We start from the raw sequence: 17,187 nt of genomic DNA, 5'->3' as shown, positions 1-17,187 counted from the left end.
CGCCGCCACAACTCTGCAACTTGAGCAATCAGAAACATAGAACTCTCCTAGACCTTAAGCTTAATCATGGACATAGTCATGTGCTGAGAAGCTACTGTACAGTAGAGAGCCATCCACAGAGTGGTGAAGGAGGTTAATCTAGAGTTATAAAGATTATAAATTGCCTTCCATGTGTGTGTGTGTTTTTTATTTTTTTTCCTCTTTCAAAATGAGTACCAAAAAACTCTTTAAAAAATCTAATTCATTGAACGAATTAAATCCCACCAGTGAATCTCGTAAATCAAGTTTTTTATGGCTGTATATGTGTGCAGAGGAGCACCTGCACGTATAACCTTGTAAACAATGGCTGTCAATATTTACAAATATCCTTTTGGCACAGTCGTGATCAGTATAAATAATATCTGTAGTTCTGGAAATAATATATTTAAACAATGAGAAGACTCGTTCTGATCTTCAGTTAAAGAGAGCCCTTGATATACTTAACCCTTCACCAGCTTCTGTTCCACTAAGAATTGAGAACTCATCCGGCAATGGAACATTTAGCTCTGAACAAACAAACTGAATGATTTTTTTCGTTGCAGTCCCAAATGAAATTTTGTTCAAGGTAACTGCAATGGCAAACCTGTTTTCAATATCACAAAAACCTGTGGATCCACCCAGACCTGAGTGCCCAAATCCACTGAAGGATCCATCACTTGAACTAAATCTCTTAAACCCTAATCCAAATTTCCTATTTGGCAGGACTAGATCACTGTATTCACCCGTACCCATGAACTCGTCATGAATTCTGGGGTCATTAAAGATCCAGATGACATTATTTTTGCGAGAATCATTGCTGGATGCAGAGCTATTGTCAGGTGAACTAGTATTGCTGGCGCTGCTGCTGCCACTAGTGCTGGTATAACCATCACTATTACTTTCTCTACCACTAACATTGTCCTTGGAGTCTTTACTTTGCTTCGTCTTCTGCTCATAACCATTTTCTTTTTTCTTTGAAGCAGAACCCACTGCCTTGCTCTTTTTACCATTCTGCATTATGGAGGTAATCTCTGAAGAAAATTTCGGAATGTGGGGGTGGCTACCAAGGGGTGGCGTGGACAATGAGGAATGAGGTGGTGGGACCAGGCCTCTGTCAACAAGAGCTGCATAATAGCGTGCAAGGGCACGGGCTGAGCAATGTCCGTTAGCGGCTGGTATAATAGCGCGACGAATGTTCAGCATGTTAGACAAAGCAAGCAGTGTAGTTACTAGTTGAGAAATGTTCTCTGGCTGGAAGGTGGAGGGAAGTGCAGAGAGACTACCAATTTTTGATAGCTTGCTAAAATCATCTTTATCTATTGTCAGCGATGCAAGTCGAGATTCCACACCTGAAGGAGACGCATAACAAGCATTACTTCCAATCATGAAAGGAACTTTGAATTTACAATTTATAGGAGAATTATAACTCTATCCATGGAAGGAGTAACAAGTAGAGAATATGTCAACTTGAAAAAGGACAGTTGTGGGTGCAAATCTTTGTAGAATTTATGCTAGCAAAGCAAGAACATTGAATAAACAGATTTTAACAGATACCTGGTGGAATTCCAACATATAGCTCGCCTTCAATGTTGAGAGGCCGAACAAGTGCTTCTTCAAGGATCTCCTGAAATTTCTTCCCAGAAGCATGCTGTTTTATTTAAGCACGTCATTAAAATGGAGAACAAATCAAAAATCCCTCCAAAAACAGATGCAGATGTCAGCTTCGTTATTCTTTCATATTCAAACACTTGAGCATGGGACTGTACCTCAATTATTCCACCACAAAGCCAGCCAAAAGACAGAAAGTGATACAACTGCACCTGGCCAGGTTCTGTCTCAGGTGCTGACATTGCAATCTGTTTCAGACATTCATCCCAGTCAGTCAGTAGCAAAGGATTTTCTTTTCTGAGGTTGTCCAAAGCGTTTTGCAATCCAGCTGTATGATTAAGCACATGGTGGACCTAAATGAGAAAAAAACAAATAAGCGAACATATATAGAGCTTCAGTGGTAATCAGACAAGTTTAGCAGGTCTTGCAACATAAACTTTCACACCTTGATGAGATTCTTTCCATTTGTTCCAAATTCTGGCCAAATATTAGCAATACTTTCATCGAGGTTGAGTTTTCTGCAAGACAGTGTGTGACATTTGTAACAAACCACAAATATGGAAGTAATCCTCGGATTCTAGAACTTTCAAGATCACTCCAGCAATGAAATTTCCTTATAAGTGGGAAAACTTAAAGATCAAACCTGACCATCTAATCAAGAATATCTGACCCACCTGTATCTCACCAGTACACTATTTTTCTCACATTTTACATTAAGTTTACCTTAAATTACTTCATATTCTGCAGAATTACTCCTACTAAAAATGATATCCTATCTAAGAACTGGCAAGGACCACAAACGCAAAAACTTTTGACCCAAAACAAATGCATGGCAATAGATTATCATATACGGAATGAAAAATCAATTGCAAATAGTTCTATGTCCTACCTAGAAAAGAAAATCATCTAGTCATATAACCAAAATTTCGAAATAGATTATGCATGAAAACCAGTGCTTGTATCATTATTTTTTTAGGAAGGATCATGCACCCAGTATTCCAGGTGAAAGTTTCCTGCAACATGAAAATTAATCAAAAAATAAACTAAATATTTTGCCTAACAGTTCAGTAAATTTTAACACAAAAAAGGCTTTGCTTTCATTCAATTACCACTACATACCCATTGTCAACAAGCCAATGTAACATTCCTGCTGTGATGCCCTTTGTTACAGAGAATACGGAGAAAAGGCTATCAGGCTGTACAGGGCGAGGATCATATCTACCGAGTACTCCAGCAGCAGTATCAATAATAACCTTTCCATCTTTATAGGCACATACCTTAAGAAATCAAATTGATAAAGTAACCAAAATAAACAACAAATAAGATAGTTATCTTTTCCATATAAAAAGCATAAAAGCAGTATAAATTAACTAAAGGATTAATTTTAGTGTTGTTAACAAGTTATTCTTAAGTTTTACATTCATGCTACTTTGTCAGAAATTGTTGAACCAAGCAGACCTGGATTCCAAGTATTTTGTCTTCGTTCCCTAGCTCAACTAAAATCTGCCTCAGCTTTGCCTCCACTTCAGAATGAACTGGTGTATCATAGATCTACTGTGCATTTTCTGATGGTCCCTTAGCAATCTTTCTGGAAATTGAGTTTACAGTTCAAACAGAAAAGAACAAGAAACAAAGAGTTAAAAAATTGGCACATTTGTTCTGGATAGACTCACTCTTGCAAAACAGATTCGGCATACGGTCTCATGATATCTTGATATACTATGCGAGCATTCAACGTGTAAGAAAGCCCTAAACCCACATCAAAGGAAAAGTAAAGAAATGCACAAGATTTTACACTAAAAGTTACCAGTGTAAAAATTCTGTTACTGACCTCTCAGAAGATTAACAACCCGTGAAAATATTACCATATCACCAGGAAATGCATCAATCTGAACCAACACTTGTTACTCAATTTTGATGAAATTTCCAATAAGAAGATCAAGAAATGTATTGATAGAATTAAAACGATATGATAGGACATACTGGATTAAAGCGTTTAACTTCCTTTTGGCTGAGATTCATCTTTTCCTGTAGCACCTTCATGTTTCTTGTTCTTTGCTCATTCAAAGTTTTAGCATATTCCTTTACAGAAGCACCATTAAAGATTGGACTTGCTTATATCCAAAAAGAACTCTAGAAGCAGGCAGTGCATACTTACAGAAGCTTCATTAGCTGGTGTTGAGGCACGGAAGAATATGCTGGTCACATCCATAGCCTGCTCTGGAAGGTCCAGGCGCAGCTTAAGTCCCATTTCAGCAAAGGAAGACAAAAGAGCAACATGGTCCCCCTGGATGAGAAAGCATATCATTTACTTAATAATGCAAAATTAAACAAAAATTGTAGAAAATAGAAACACATAGGAGCAATGACAAAACCAACAGTATTGTAGATAGTTGAATTGGCATATTTTATGCAAAATGGTGGTGAAAGATTATGAAAATAATGGATAATTCTCAGCTATACTTGACTTGTAATTTGATTTTAATGACCAATGTGCACTTTTGAGCAAGTCTCAGCAAAATATGGAAAACCAGCAACAGGTTCAGCATACAGAGTAATGGCAGAGACAGAGACAGGGTAAACAATATGCTATAGGGGGGTACAGAAAACTGTCCCTGAAAGAAAAATTATGTTATTGGTTAACACATTCAATCATCAGATCTGTTACACTGATTCTCTATGATTCCAATGAATTATTGGCAGTACCCTGACAGGAAAATTTTCACAAACCTCAGCAGTAGCAAGCAACATTTTAGCTAGTGATTGTTTCATTGAGCTTGATATTTTCTTTGTAAACCCAAAGTCAAGCAAAATTGGACGATGTGGAGGTTCTTTGCTGACCAGAAAATTACCTGCAACACAACCAACACAAAAGCATTCAGAGTAAAATGATTCCGATGTAGGGCACAATTAGGAAGAATGTAATAGAAGAAAGGGGAGAAACGTGAAGTAAAGAAATGGGAGAAAGAACATATGTTTCAATATTCAATTTCAGACCCATTATCAAGTTTCATTCATCGAAATAGCTCCCTGAAAGAATATCAGTAGGTGTAAAATACACATCAACAAGGAAAAATCTGGGCACACGTTCTCTTTTTCTTTCCTTTTCTGAGGCAAACAGCCAGAGATTCTTTTTCCTTTCTTCCTGTTATACTACTAGTAAGCAAACACTAGACCAGTGGTTGAGCGAGCAAGAGAGAGGGTATACCAGTATGAGGGTCACCATTAAAAAATCCATCAACATATATTTGATGGGCATAGGCCCGTGTGATTTCTTCAACAATATTTTGTTTGTTAGCACCACAAGCTTCTACGGATTCAAGGTCATTCAAACGAATTCCATCCATATACTCCAAAATTAGAACCTTTTCAGTCGACTGTCAATGAGAGGAACATAACATGCAGTAAGATGAGTGATATGATTGTGCAAAATTATGTAGGCAGAGCAAAAGAGGTACCCAGCAGATAAAAAGTTAGGAGTTTTCTCTTTTTAAGACCCACTCATCAAAATGCTATATAGAAAGTAGAAACTATCCATATTATGTCAAAATAAGAGAAGAAACTAGCACAACTAGGCTTCACAATTGTGGCCTCCTGCATGATTCATTTTCCTCCCCGCCACTCTGCCCAGGCTTCACAATTGCATTGATATTCTTTTTTCTCCTACGTATTCCTTTTCTAAGAATGGTGGTTAAAATGGAGATTTGTCAAAACTCATAAATGTCAACAAAGATGCCTGCAATAAGGCCTTCAATAGTTTCTTTGGACAGTGAGAAATGTTAATAAATTCCTAGGACAAGAAATGTTTTCAGGATTTCATCCTGTTGCACCTGCACTCTAGCACGCAACTTCATTATTAAGAGGTTAAAGCAAAATGATACCTGAATAACCTCAGGGATCAAAACATCCACTTGATTGATGGACTTGTCGCTGTCATATTTGTCTGTGCAACCAAGATTTTTAGACACGGTTCTGGTGTTCTCTATAAATACAAAAGACCACTGTCAGTAAGAGAGAAAAGTATACTAAACAGTAGAGATATATATCAGTGCACTAGATATGAAAATCAAAAAGAGAATATTAATGGAAGAAGAGATTGTAGAATTTAAGAATTCAAAATTCCTTGTATTGTCCTTGCACGGTGTTACTACATTGATTGGGAATGTCTGATACCAATTCATCATTAAGAGTTGGGAGTTTCACTTTCAATAAAAGAGCTAGAAACTGGCTGAATACACCATCGCCAACCATCACTTTCATCTCTACAACATCCAAGCTCACCACTGCAACACAGTAGTGCTAACACTAATGCTTCCATTGCCATAACAGCACCGTGCCAAAGCCTTCACAACAGTTGCCACCAAATCACCACCAGAACCAAGTTGGTGTCATTGAAAGTTACCATGAAAGCACCACACTGTCTTGACCACTGTAATTAAAGTCAACCTCACACTGCCACCATCACTGCTGTTCTCACCACCCTCATAGAGTGTATCCACCATGCCCAGCTGTTGCCTCCACAACCAAAGAGTATATACAACCACCAAACCCAAATATGATCACTACAACTACCAACTTTGCTGCTGCCGCTACCGCCAATCATCATCACTGCTGACACCATACAGCTGTCATCCCATTCACTTCATTGATATATTAGAAACCTAATATGCTATGCATGGTATGGATTCTAACCATGATCAGATTTAACTATCCAAATAATTGGATTCCATTTTCAGTATTTCCAAGTCCCAATACCCTCATCCAGACCCGGCCTTAACACTCATTTATTATCTACTGGTTGTAAAAGAAATTAGAAACTTTGTGATGTCATCTACAGAATTTCATCAATGGAAATATCAAAAAAGACAAAGTTTACCTGCTTCATGGTTGAAATCAAGTTCTTTTGGAGTTTCTTTGCACCATTCATCAATCATGGGATTGAAGTTATATTGTGGTTCTGCCCAGGCTATCCAATCAACAATGGACTTTGCATCCTTCAAGTCCTGCAAAACAATAGCATACAACATAACCATGCAGGACTGCAACATTTGCTTTCCATTCTAGCATCTCATAACCCAAACACAAAAGAGTCTCAAAACCTCCAATATGATTGCCTTGATGTCTTCATGTTGAACTTTAACCACCACCTCCGGCCCATCAATTAACGTAGCACGATGCACTTGCGCAATCTGCACAAAACATAACATAAAAACCACGAGATTATTCCAAAATGCATAAATACCCCTTGTGAGAATAAGAAAGCAAAATCTCCACACTAACTTCGCACCACAAACACAGTCTAAGGATCTTACCGACGCTGTTGCCAGTGAATTTTCATCAAAATCCAAGAAAATCTCCTTCATGGATTTCCCTAGTTCTCTCTCTATCGTACGACAAACCTATAACCAACCAATCAACCAACACCACTCGCGAATAAACAACTAACATTATAAAACAAATACTAAAACAACAGTAAAACTAAAAATCCTTCAAAAACATCAGTTCAACAAATTCCCATGATCAATGTTAGGAAAAAAGTTTTTTAAAAAAAAAACCTCCTGCAACGGGCGAGGCGGGAGGGAGTCTTGCAACTGCTTGAGAAGCGAAATGTAAGCAGAAGGAAGGACATCAGCACGAGTGGACAAATACTGTCCGAGCTTCACCCACAAACCTCCCAACTGTATCATCATATTACGCACACGCTTAGCATTCCGCTCGTGTGCTCTCTTCCACAACTCCTCGCTTTTCTCATTGTTCTTCATAAATTCCTCTCTTTTCTGTAAAGCCTTCATGATCATCACAGTCTCAGCACAGGAGCGTCATCACTTAATAAAATAATTAAAATCTCAGTTAATTCGAAATTACCTTATAATCGAGGTATATTAACACAGCCAATGAGAACACTTTCACGCGTCTTCTGTAGATGTTTCCCCACCCCATCGCTAACACAGAATCAAACGATGTTACGTAAAATCAAGTTACAATTAAGCTTTTAATTGCGAAATCGAACACAAAATTACCTGATTACAGTAGTTGTTGTGGAGTGTTAGTTAAGAATTTGGGAATTTAAAAGGATTAGAGGAGGAAAGGAGGAGCTGCCAGGGGAGAGGCTGAGCAGAGAGCGAGCGGGAGAAAGACTGAGAGCGGGAGGGAGAGAGCATGAGAATTCTTCGAAACGACCTGAAATAAATGTCGTTTATGCATTGATAGAATCTAGGCGGGACCCTTGTGTTGTTTAAATTTGATTTCAAATTTTGACAAGTATTAGTAATCGATTAGGCACCACTTGTTTGATGACACGTGTTCCATCTGGATTTAAGGTCACGCGCGTTGTGCCTAGTTTGGTAGCTATTACCCGCCGTATTACGCATAAAGTAAATGATTAGAGATAATGGGCAAACCTTGAAAGAAGTCCCCAATCTATAAGGGAGATTCCGATTAGATCCTCGATGTATCGATATTGCTTTCTATCAATAAAATTGTTTATAAAGTTTAATATCCCGATTAATTAATAAATTTTCATGGTCCTAAAGATAGTGGTTTGGAATGTTTTAACTATACATCGGTAACATTAAAGACTTAATTAAGATAAGAAAACAAGTCAAGGATGTAATTAAGATTTTTCTGTAAATTGAGGACTTTAATAAGGTTTGGAGAGATGTTTGCTAGAAACATTGACTTTGAAATTGGAAATTCCTTGGTAGTAGAAAGAAGTTAGGAATTGAAAGTTGCTTGGAACATATAATAATGTCTAAGACTTTCATTGAAAGTAAAGGATATGGAGGGACTCTAGCTAGTAATCGGATTGGAGAGGTTCTAGCTAGTTTTATACCTTCATTACTTATTGATTTTGTAGAATAGTGTAGTTGTGAAAGAATATGGAGGGAGATGGACAAACCTTTCCAATTTTGATTGGAAAATTCATCCTCAAGTAATTGCTTCAAGTGTTGATAACTAATAACAAGTCTTGTTTACCGTTCAAGAACCCTTAAATGATAGCGATAAGATTGCTTCATTCTTTAATTTGTTTTTTATTCAAGAAAAAGAAAAAGGGATCCAGTTCCCTTGATTATAAGGAATAACGGGATATTAAAGAGTGATTTTTCTCATAATAGTATCATCTTATCTATATATTAAGCAGACTTCGAATCGTTTGTTCAAGTATTATTAAATGTTTTTTTGGCTTGTTCTTAAAAATATTTATTAGACTATTTTATATATGAAAAAACATTAAATCAATGTTTTTTTAAAGTGATTTTTTTATTATTTTAATGTATCAATATAAAAAAAAATATTATTTTAATATTATAATTTTCATGTTTTTTATGGTTTTAAAAGAGATAATTTCTCTTACGCGTCTGATAGTTCCTATCTTTTTTTTTAATCGCTTCAAAAAATCAATCTACCTCACAACCAATCTATTTATAACTAAAAAAAAACCTATGGAATTACCTCTAAACCAACCCTAAATAAATTTTAAGATAGATTAATCACTAAAAATAATAAAATACACAAATTCCCTCAAAGTAAGCCTTGAATTAATTATGACATAAAAGATAATGTTGTTTAGTAAAATATTATTTAAAAAGAAAAGGTTGATTTATCAAATTTATTAAGTGAATTAAGAACGCAATTGAAATCATGGTTTATAATTTTAAAATTTTTTATTTAAAATTAATTTATATATATTAATGATTTTAATATACTGATGTCAAATATAATTTTTTTAAAAATAAAAAATATATTTTAATATATTTATATAAAAAAACATTTTTTTAAAAAAAAACCATCATTTTACTCTGAAGTCAACTTCAAATTGACCTTTCTTTGATGCTGGCTTAGTGGCTTGGGTCTGGGATGTAATAATAGTTGTGGATTCTAGCGTTTTAGTTATTTGGGCCAGCTTATTGAGCTATTTATCTAAACGCAAATATGTGGCTGGGCCCGTTCAAATAGATCAAGGAAGTAACATGTGCTGCTGCACGGCTTTCTAGAGTGCTAGTTAATAATTGACGTGGCCGAATCTCTTAATAAAATCTCAAATATTAATCGCTTGCCTTTTCTCTTGAATATATTAAAAATGCTAGTTAATGAGTGACGTGGCCGAACCAGATAAGAAGAAAATAAAACAGACGGGAGACATAATTTATATAAGATACTAAATATTCTTCTCTAATACAGTTCATCTCTTTAAAATGTTTACGGCTTCTTAAATAGGCCATGAACTAACCTTTACAAGGTGATGTAGGAGTTTTTCTTGAAAAAATAATTTTTTTTTAGTTTAATAATTTAATAATTTTTATTTTTATTTTTCAACTCAATATTATTATGCTTTTATAATTTTTTTATTTGAAGAAAATAGTTTTTCTATTCAATATTATTAAGTTTTTTTAATTTTTCTTCTATATAAATAGTTGTAATAGGTTTATAGCAAGTGGAACTTGGATGAATAAAAATTAAATATATAAAGTGTCTCCCTGTAATTATGGTGTTTATGACATTTAAGGGTTTTGACTTATAACAAACTATATTATCTTTCGCTTTTGACCGTGTCAATTGACATCGGAGTTTATCAATTCATGATAGTTTTTAGTTGAAGGTCATAGGGGACGGATATCAAAGCTTAATGGATATCAAAGCTTAACGGTTACTAGTAATTTTAGTTGAAAGACATAGAGTACGTGTATTAGAGCTTAACAGTTTCTAGTTTCTAGTTGTTACGTGTTGTTGAATAATCATTATTAAAAGAGATCGTGCATAACAAGATATGCCTGTATAAAAGGGAAAAGGAAGGCTCCTCCAAGAAAAAAAGATGTTCAAGAATTAGTATGTTGTTCTCATATACTTTAATGGCTTTTATTAAAAATCTTGATGGTGAGATCCACGATATATTTTGTTAGAAATCCATAATTAAGCAAGATGTATAAAAGTGTTATGTTAGAGATTCAAAATGAAACAAGCTGTATAAAGGTATTGAGATAAGGATTCATGATGGGGTAACCACATATAAAATGATGTTCGTGATGGATGATGGTTTCTGATTGAAATCTAATCTCGATAATGTGTTCTTTATAGCCTAGATAGGCTGATGTATAGAAAACTGAATACTTTTTAGTTATTTTAAGAATTTGTTTTTACTTTTTTATTCAATATTATTATTATGCTTTTACCATTTCATTTTTTAAGGCAATATTTTTTCTATTTTATTTTCCCTAATCAATATTACTAGGGTTATTTTAGTTTTTTATATATAAATAATTGTAATGGCTTTTTGAAAATTAAAAACTTTGATGAATAAAAATTGAATATTTGCTTGTCTCCCTTAAATTATGGTGTTTTGGACTTTGAGAGTTTTCCTTGTTATTTTGTGCTCGACTGCGTCAGAAGGTAAAAAAATCAAATAAAAAAAACAATAAAAAAATTATGAAATTAAACTAAAAATCCAAAAATACAAACTAAAACAATGAAATTAGCTCAAACAACATCTTTCAAGCTTAATTTAGACTTTCAAGATCTGGATGGTTACAACAACTGGATGGTTACAAGAAGGAGACCCTTTATAGAATTAAGCCTGTAAAATCTTTTGATCAAATTTGAGCGTGAGATAAGAATTGGAATGAAAATTATGGATTTTTTGCTAGGTTGGTCGTATGGCACAAACATATCTCTTCTTGTGCTTTGCTTTGTCCCACTGTTATATAAAATTAGTTTGCTAGGCTTTTTGCATGATCTAGCTAATTATGAGAAATCTGCAACTTGCTAATTCTTTCAACCTGCCTACATTAAAAAAAGTCAAGAAATTTAGATGTCGTATATTTTTTGAAGTATTTTTGAATTGACATTTTTTAGTTTAAATGCAATTTTATAAAATCACACACATTACATTATCAAGCACACATTTACTAGGCAATTAAAGAAATTAGTGCGATCCATTAATTGCTCTAATTAGACATCATTTGCTAAAAGGTGCATCTATTGTGGTAGCAAGCAAGGAATTGCACTTTGCTAGCTAGCATGCTGTTGCAGGCATGCAATGAAGTTGGGTAGGCTTGTTTATAAATTTTCTTAACAGTAGACTCGGCCAAATCCATAGCATGCGGCGGACTGTTAAAGAAAAGACATTAAAACTTTTACAACTTACAATATTACAAGACATGAAAGCTTGGAGATCCTAAAGAAGATTGGAGATGCTTTGTCAAGGAGAAACAAAAGGACAGCAAATACATCATGGGATGTCCTGGTGTCAATGTTATGGATTCAACCGAGTGCCTTTTCAGTGTTTCCTTTCCTTTTCTCCTGACAGCTACTCTGATCATTCACTTGCAAGTTGTTCTCCATTATTTGCTGTGTGTTTGGTAAAAGGTGCAGGCCGGGTGATTTGATTTTAAATGTGTTTTTCTTTTTTTAATTTGAAAATGTATTGAATTTATTTGAAAATACAAAAAATAAAATAAATCAATTTGATATTTTTTTATTATACGAAACACACCATCAAACAGCTTATTAGTTAGTTCGTGTCCTTCCTGGCCTTAGCCTCGTATCAGCAAGCAACGTTCGTTGTCTAGACTCTAGAGAGTACGTACGTAACAGTAGTGGTCGGTTAGTTACCTTAGTTATAGCTTCAATACTTTCGGCAATTTCATCGACATCTATGTATATGGTTCATCAACTTTGCTGCGGATCATCCTCGCGCTGTCTGTACAAAGCATGTGTGCGTGATTAGTGAGATTATGTGGCATATATAGCCAGGATGACTAAGATTCGCGCACTCAACCTTGTTTTTTTGCACTGTTTTAAATATGGGCCGAATTTATGACTCCATCAAAGATCTAGTTTGAGTTTTATATATATATATATATATATATATGTTATTTAAAAAAAAATTAAATTAACTCAAATTAACCTACTTTACTTATAGTGGAAATATTAATCTACTCGATTCTTGAATTAAATTTAATAACAAAGGAAGGATCGAACCAACCTTTGTTTTTGGCCATGTGAACTTAATTGCTACCTCCAAAAAATTTTAAAAATTTTCAATTTAGCTTCTGAATTTTTAAGTCTTTCACAATAGTTAAATATTTTCCCTCTCAATCTAGAAAAAATATCATATTTTTTCTCTGGATCCAATTCTAAGTTTACTGATTTAAGATTCATACAATTTTTTTTTCTAACACCTGCTCTTAAGAAATCCTAGCAAATCTCTCAATGTATTTCATAAGCCAGTTTTTTTTTTGTTATAATCAAAATGGTGATTGCACTTGAGATTAAAAGTTCTGTACGTGTGTTGCTTTAAAATTATTGGACTCTTGACAATTGAAGAGCTTTAGCTTGGCTCGTTATAAATATGGCTATATACTCTTCAGAACCATATCTCTCCTTGAAAGATTTTATTCCTCCATTTCAACATCTCGTACCTCTACGGCTCTGCCATAGCACTACCGCTCCTCCATACCTCTCTTTTTACTCTGTTTTGTAAGGAAAGTAGGGCACAAAATATCTAGAAATAAGGGGTTCATACTGGTAACCAAACCGAGCAAGTGTTTTATGGATTGGCAACTTGACATGTTGCGCGATGGCGGTGCTTTTAGCAGTCTGGGCCCCTATGGTCACTTGCTTTTCATAGATACTCTCCATTTCTATATTCCTCATCATGTTTTTCAATCTGTAAATATATCACATGGTCAGTTTATAAAGGGCATTGCAAAAGAAATGAAATGATGAAGAGGACGGACAGTATTTGCCTTGGGGGCTTACATGAAGAGGTAGAGAGTGTGATTCAGCCAAGGATGACTTGCCGGCAGCACGGGATCTCAGAGCTTAATAACTAGAAGATCAGGGCTGTCATTACTTTTCCGGCCGGCAAGTTGTCCTTGGCTACATTGTACTCTCTTCTTCTCATGTAAGGCCTTCTTGGCAGCAAGAGCAAGAAGAAGAAGCTAGTCCAGAACGGCGCCTGGCTTGAAGACGATTAAGAAGGGGTAAAGTTTTATTGTTATATTTTAATGCTAGACATCTATACATAAACTTCTACCATCTCTTGGGATTTGTTTTATTTTATAATTATGATTGTGCGACGATATGCGTGTATTTCGAGTTTTTAAATTTTTTCTGATATTACAATAAACATCATGTTTCAATTAAGTAAATACATTTTAATGACAGTTCGAAGTATAGATCGCTGATTAATTTTTTTTAATCCATGAAATTCCATTACAGATTCAAGTCATGTTAATTAAACCTTTGTGCTTATCACAGCCAGCAACATCATTGACAAGGATATGTATGTGACAAAATCACATAAAAAGGGGAGAAAATCTATGCATTAATGCATTAATTTCTATCATGCAAAACTTTACGTACCTTTTCTCATGTGGCTGTGATCCATTTTCCTTCGCATCATCATCGTCATCTTGTAGAGGATCTAAGGCTCCCAAAAGTACTGTGTATCCTGAAAGAGGACAGGAAAGAAATCCAGCAAGGGATCAAATCATCAAAAAGTGCTAAAGCTGTAGGTGTAGAACATGATAGCCACAGCAAAATAATAATGCATTGCCCTAGGTACCAACATGCATGATGAGATTGCTTTAATGGCAGGGAATGAGAGAAAAAACGAGTGTACTGGGTTACGGCCTATTGGGCCATCCTGCATCCTCAAGGTAATGGGAAAATAATTGCAATTATGTACGATTTATTTCGTTAGTAATTTCCTAGCTAGCTAGTAGCTATCTCATTAGATAGGTAGTTGCATTCGAAGATAGCTACTTCAGAAAAGACGTGGCTGAATTATTATATGTAGTTGGTGATTGGGCAGATGCCATTGATGATTGAAGCTATGCATAAATTTAGTTTGTTCCCAGATCAATTTTTTCTTCAGATAATTAATTTGTAGGACTATTACCCACCTAATTTTTCCATGCTTATTTTTCAATTTTTCACATAATTCCAAATAAAATCCATCAATTACTCCCATGATTTTCTTATTGCTTAATTATCCATGACAAAATCCACCCCCCCCCCCCCCCCCAAAACAAAGACTTGTAGTTTCTCGGCTGAGTTTTGTAGAGATGAATTTGTCAAATAACTCATCAAAAATTCGAAGAGGGGAAATGATATGGAAATATTTTGGCTCATTATTAAACATGCATGTTGGTACCTGGTCGAGTACATAGCATGGGATAGCTTTTTTCTGCTCTCTCGGGTGAGTGGAGAATAGCATGCCGATTAGTGACTTTATCAGCTAAAAAGTAATTTTCTTATTAATTGGAAGAGGCATCATTAATCTAAATCTTGATTCCGAGATGATAATGATAAACTTCTTTGTCAGCTAAATTCACTACCATATATAACACCTTGATTGATATTTAATTTTAATTGAGCATAGACTCTACAATATTGTTTTTTTTTTTTTTTCAAAACTTTGAACTTACACTTATGGGAAGTTTGCGCATATCTAAGTTAAATAACCATGAAAAGAATGGCCATCCCGAGACTGAGTGTCAGGATGCTTGATACACAATGGAAGGAAGCCAGCACAAACATCAAGCACTGAAATTGCCTCATACCTTCCCTGGAAAACAAAGAAGCCTTTCCCTGTTCAAGAATCCGGTCAAAACAGATATCACTGTTAAATATTGGTCTTGTACATAGCATATACATGCGTTTAGTGGACAAAATTTATACCTATTCTGCACATTTGGCTTCTTCTTCACTCCAACCACCTGAATCCACGCTACCAAAAGGAAGAAAGGTTACACCAACACTCTTTGAGATACATGATATATTTGCAACTGGCGTTGCCAATACAGTCAGCAACATTAAGATGAAACACAATAGCGTCACCTCTCACTACTAAAAACAGGAGGTATTTGCATCTGAATTTAGCAATGGATAATTCCGTTGTTAAATTCAGTAACGGATTTGCAACGAATTACATAAAAATCTGCATCCGATTTTTACCGTTGCTGATTCCGTTACTAAATTGTTTTAGCAACGGATGTTAGTATTATTTGCAACGGAATCGTCCGTTGCTAATTATTCTATTTTTTAGTAGTGTCTATACAAACTAAAAATATATAAAGGTTTAGTAATTAGCAAGTACGATTCATAGAAATCTGTAAGAAACAGATTTTCTTGTTATATGTATTTTGATGTGTATTATATATGTATATATATTCATGCATCTTGTACAGAGCTTGGATCGATGAGGTACTCCCTCATTTTCTTATCGAAATACTGTGAACCCAGAAAGAGTTATCAGCTGAACGAACGCAATTGCATAACATTTTCTAAGTCAAAATCAAAATAATTTAGAGAAAGAGAGAGGTTGTGTGCTGATGTTGAGAGGAAAGGTAGGCGGGAGCGAGAGGGAAAAGAAAGAAAAGCAAAAATAAGAGAGAGGGGAAAAATGTGGTGGTCATTGAGCTATGTATCCCAGGAATAAAAAAAAAAAACAACATTAATGCACCGCGTGAATCCACACTGCACCGTGTCTACATCGATAGTGAAACCCTTATTAGTTTTAGGAATTTTTTTGTTAATTGTTAATGGCTTTAATTAAGAGTTAATTAATTGTGGCTATTATAATTTTATCAAAATGTTTGATATGATGTTAGAATTCTTTCATGATTGAATATTTATTAAAAAGCTTAATTATATAATTATGTAATTTTGTGTGTTGGTGGATTACCTTGAAATCAACTCTTATGCATGTTTTTGCCGTAAGTTTTAAAATTTTAATATATTAAAAAACCTTGGTGCAAAATCTCCATGAGTTTCAGAAAGCCAAAAACACCATGTCTGCCAAACTAGCAACTTGAAAGAGGAATCCTATGCGTGTTTTTTAAAATCAAGATTTTTCTGACAAAGAGAGAGAAATAGATGTTCTTCTATGCATGACTGCACTCTATATATCTACAGGAATTTCATAATTATCGAGAGGGAAAATTCAATATTTGGGACTTCCCGCAACTCAGCCCGGCCGATCAATCCGGTTGAATTGGTGACTGAACTGATCTGAGTTTAATAAAAGACTAGTTAAAACAACAACTCAGTCAAACCCGGGCGACCCGGGTGAACCCGGACTAGACCCAATTTTTTTCTCTCAAATGTGAAATTTGAAACCCATTAGTATATATATTGTTGGAACTGAGTCAGTTAATAATATCCTAGCTTATAGGATTACAAGATTAGGTTTGATTTATTCTTTGCTTATTAACCACGTCTGTAGGAGTGTCAAACGTGGGTTGCTTATTTCCCTGATTTCTGTTGTAATGGTTGGTTATATAAACCAACTTTCTATTCAATAAAGGTGTGGTCTTTTGACTCTTCATTTGAACTATCAAACTGATTGTTTAGATTTAATAATTGGTATCGGAGCTTCATCAACAGAGCCTGATCAAGAGAGAAAAGTGAGAGTTCTTGAGAAGAGAGGAGTGAAGAGAGAAACACTGAGAGATTTTTTGAGTGAGACCATCAAGAAAGCATAGAGGAGTGAAGAAAGAATAGTGAGAGTTCTAGTGAACCCGAGAGAAGTGAAGAAAACAGTGAGAGTTCTAGTGA

General features: G+C 34.9%; 2 protein-coding genes across 3 annotated transcripts; both read right to left on the bottom strand.

The window, feature by feature from the left end:
• Positions 1 to 213: 213 nt before the first annotated feature.
• Positions 214 to 7,842, bottom strand: LOC133688769 (uncharacterized). 2 transcript variants are annotated; one of them, XM_062108379.1, is made up of 19 exons: positions 7,647 to 7,842; positions 7,492 to 7,568; positions 7,182 to 7,412; positions 6,939 to 7,025; positions 6,726 to 6,815; positions 6,503 to 6,629; positions 5,508 to 5,608; positions 4,835 to 5,003; positions 4,357 to 4,478; positions 3,785 to 3,913; positions 3,610 to 3,708; positions 3,458 to 3,515; positions 3,300 to 3,375; positions 3,085 to 3,214; positions 2,746 to 2,903; positions 2,072 to 2,144; positions 1,785 to 1,979; positions 1,573 to 1,666; positions 214 to 1,367 (listed from the first exon to the last, which is right to left on the bottom strand). In XM_062108379.1, exons 2-14 carry the CDS (start codon positions 7,564 to 7,566, stop codon positions 3,178 to 3,180), a joined length of 1,401 nt encoding a protein of 466 aa, XP_061964363.1. In that variant the 5' UTR covers positions 7,567 to 7,568; positions 7,647 to 7,842; the 3' UTR covers positions 214 to 1,367; positions 1,573 to 1,666; positions 1,785 to 1,979; positions 2,072 to 2,144; positions 2,746 to 2,903; positions 3,085 to 3,177. The 2 variants fall into 2 exon arrangements, with proteins under 2 accessions (XP_061964363.1, XP_061964364.1); XM_062108380.1 differs by lacking the exon at positions 3,300 to 3,375.
• On the bottom strand, positions 454 to 3,050 carry LOC133688148 (uncharacterized). Its single transcript, XM_062107547.1, has 6 exons — positions 3,045 to 3,050; positions 2,746 to 2,903; positions 2,072 to 2,144; positions 1,785 to 1,979; positions 1,573 to 1,666; positions 454 to 1,367 (listed from the first exon to the last, which is right to left on the bottom strand). The coding sequence occupies exons 1-6, from the start codon at positions 3,048 to 3,050 to the stop codon at positions 454 to 456; spliced, it is 1,440 nt and encodes a 479-aa protein (XP_061963531.1).
• Positions 7,843 to 17,187: the final 9,345 nt, after the last annotated feature.

The sequence above is a fragment of the Populus nigra genome, chromosome 3 (genome assembly GCF_951802175.1).
Source record: "Populus nigra chromosome 3, ddPopNigr1.1, whole genome shotgun sequence".
Lineage (NCBI taxonomy): Eukaryota > Viridiplantae > Streptophyta > Magnoliopsida > Malpighiales > Salicaceae > Populus > Populus nigra.
Note: the sequence above shows the minus strand (reverse complement) of the source record. Positions and strands in the feature narration are given on the sequence as shown.

Coding starts and splice junctions, on each gene's coding strand:
- LOC133688148 (XM_062107547.1), bottom strand. Junction 1,667..1,784: donor TTTGTGGTGGAATAATTGAG/GTACAGTCCCAT, acceptor TAAATAAAACAG/CATGCTTCTGGGAAGAAATT. Junction 1,368..1,572: donor ATATGTTGGAATTCCACCAG/GTATCTGTTAAA, acceptor CGTCTCCTTCAG/GTGTGGAATCTCGACTTGCA.
- LOC133688769 (XM_062108379.1), bottom strand. CDS start 7,566: ATGGGGTGGGGAAACATCTACAGAAGACGCGTGAAAGTGTTCTCATTG. Junction 4,479..4,834: donor TAATGGTGACCCTCATACTG/GTATACCCTCTC, acceptor GTTGTGTTGCAG/GTAATTTTCTGGTCAGCAAA. Junction 3,709..3,784: donor CACCAGCTAATGAAGCTTCT/GTAAGTATGCAC, acceptor GCTTCTGTAAAG/GAATATGCTAAAACTTTGAA.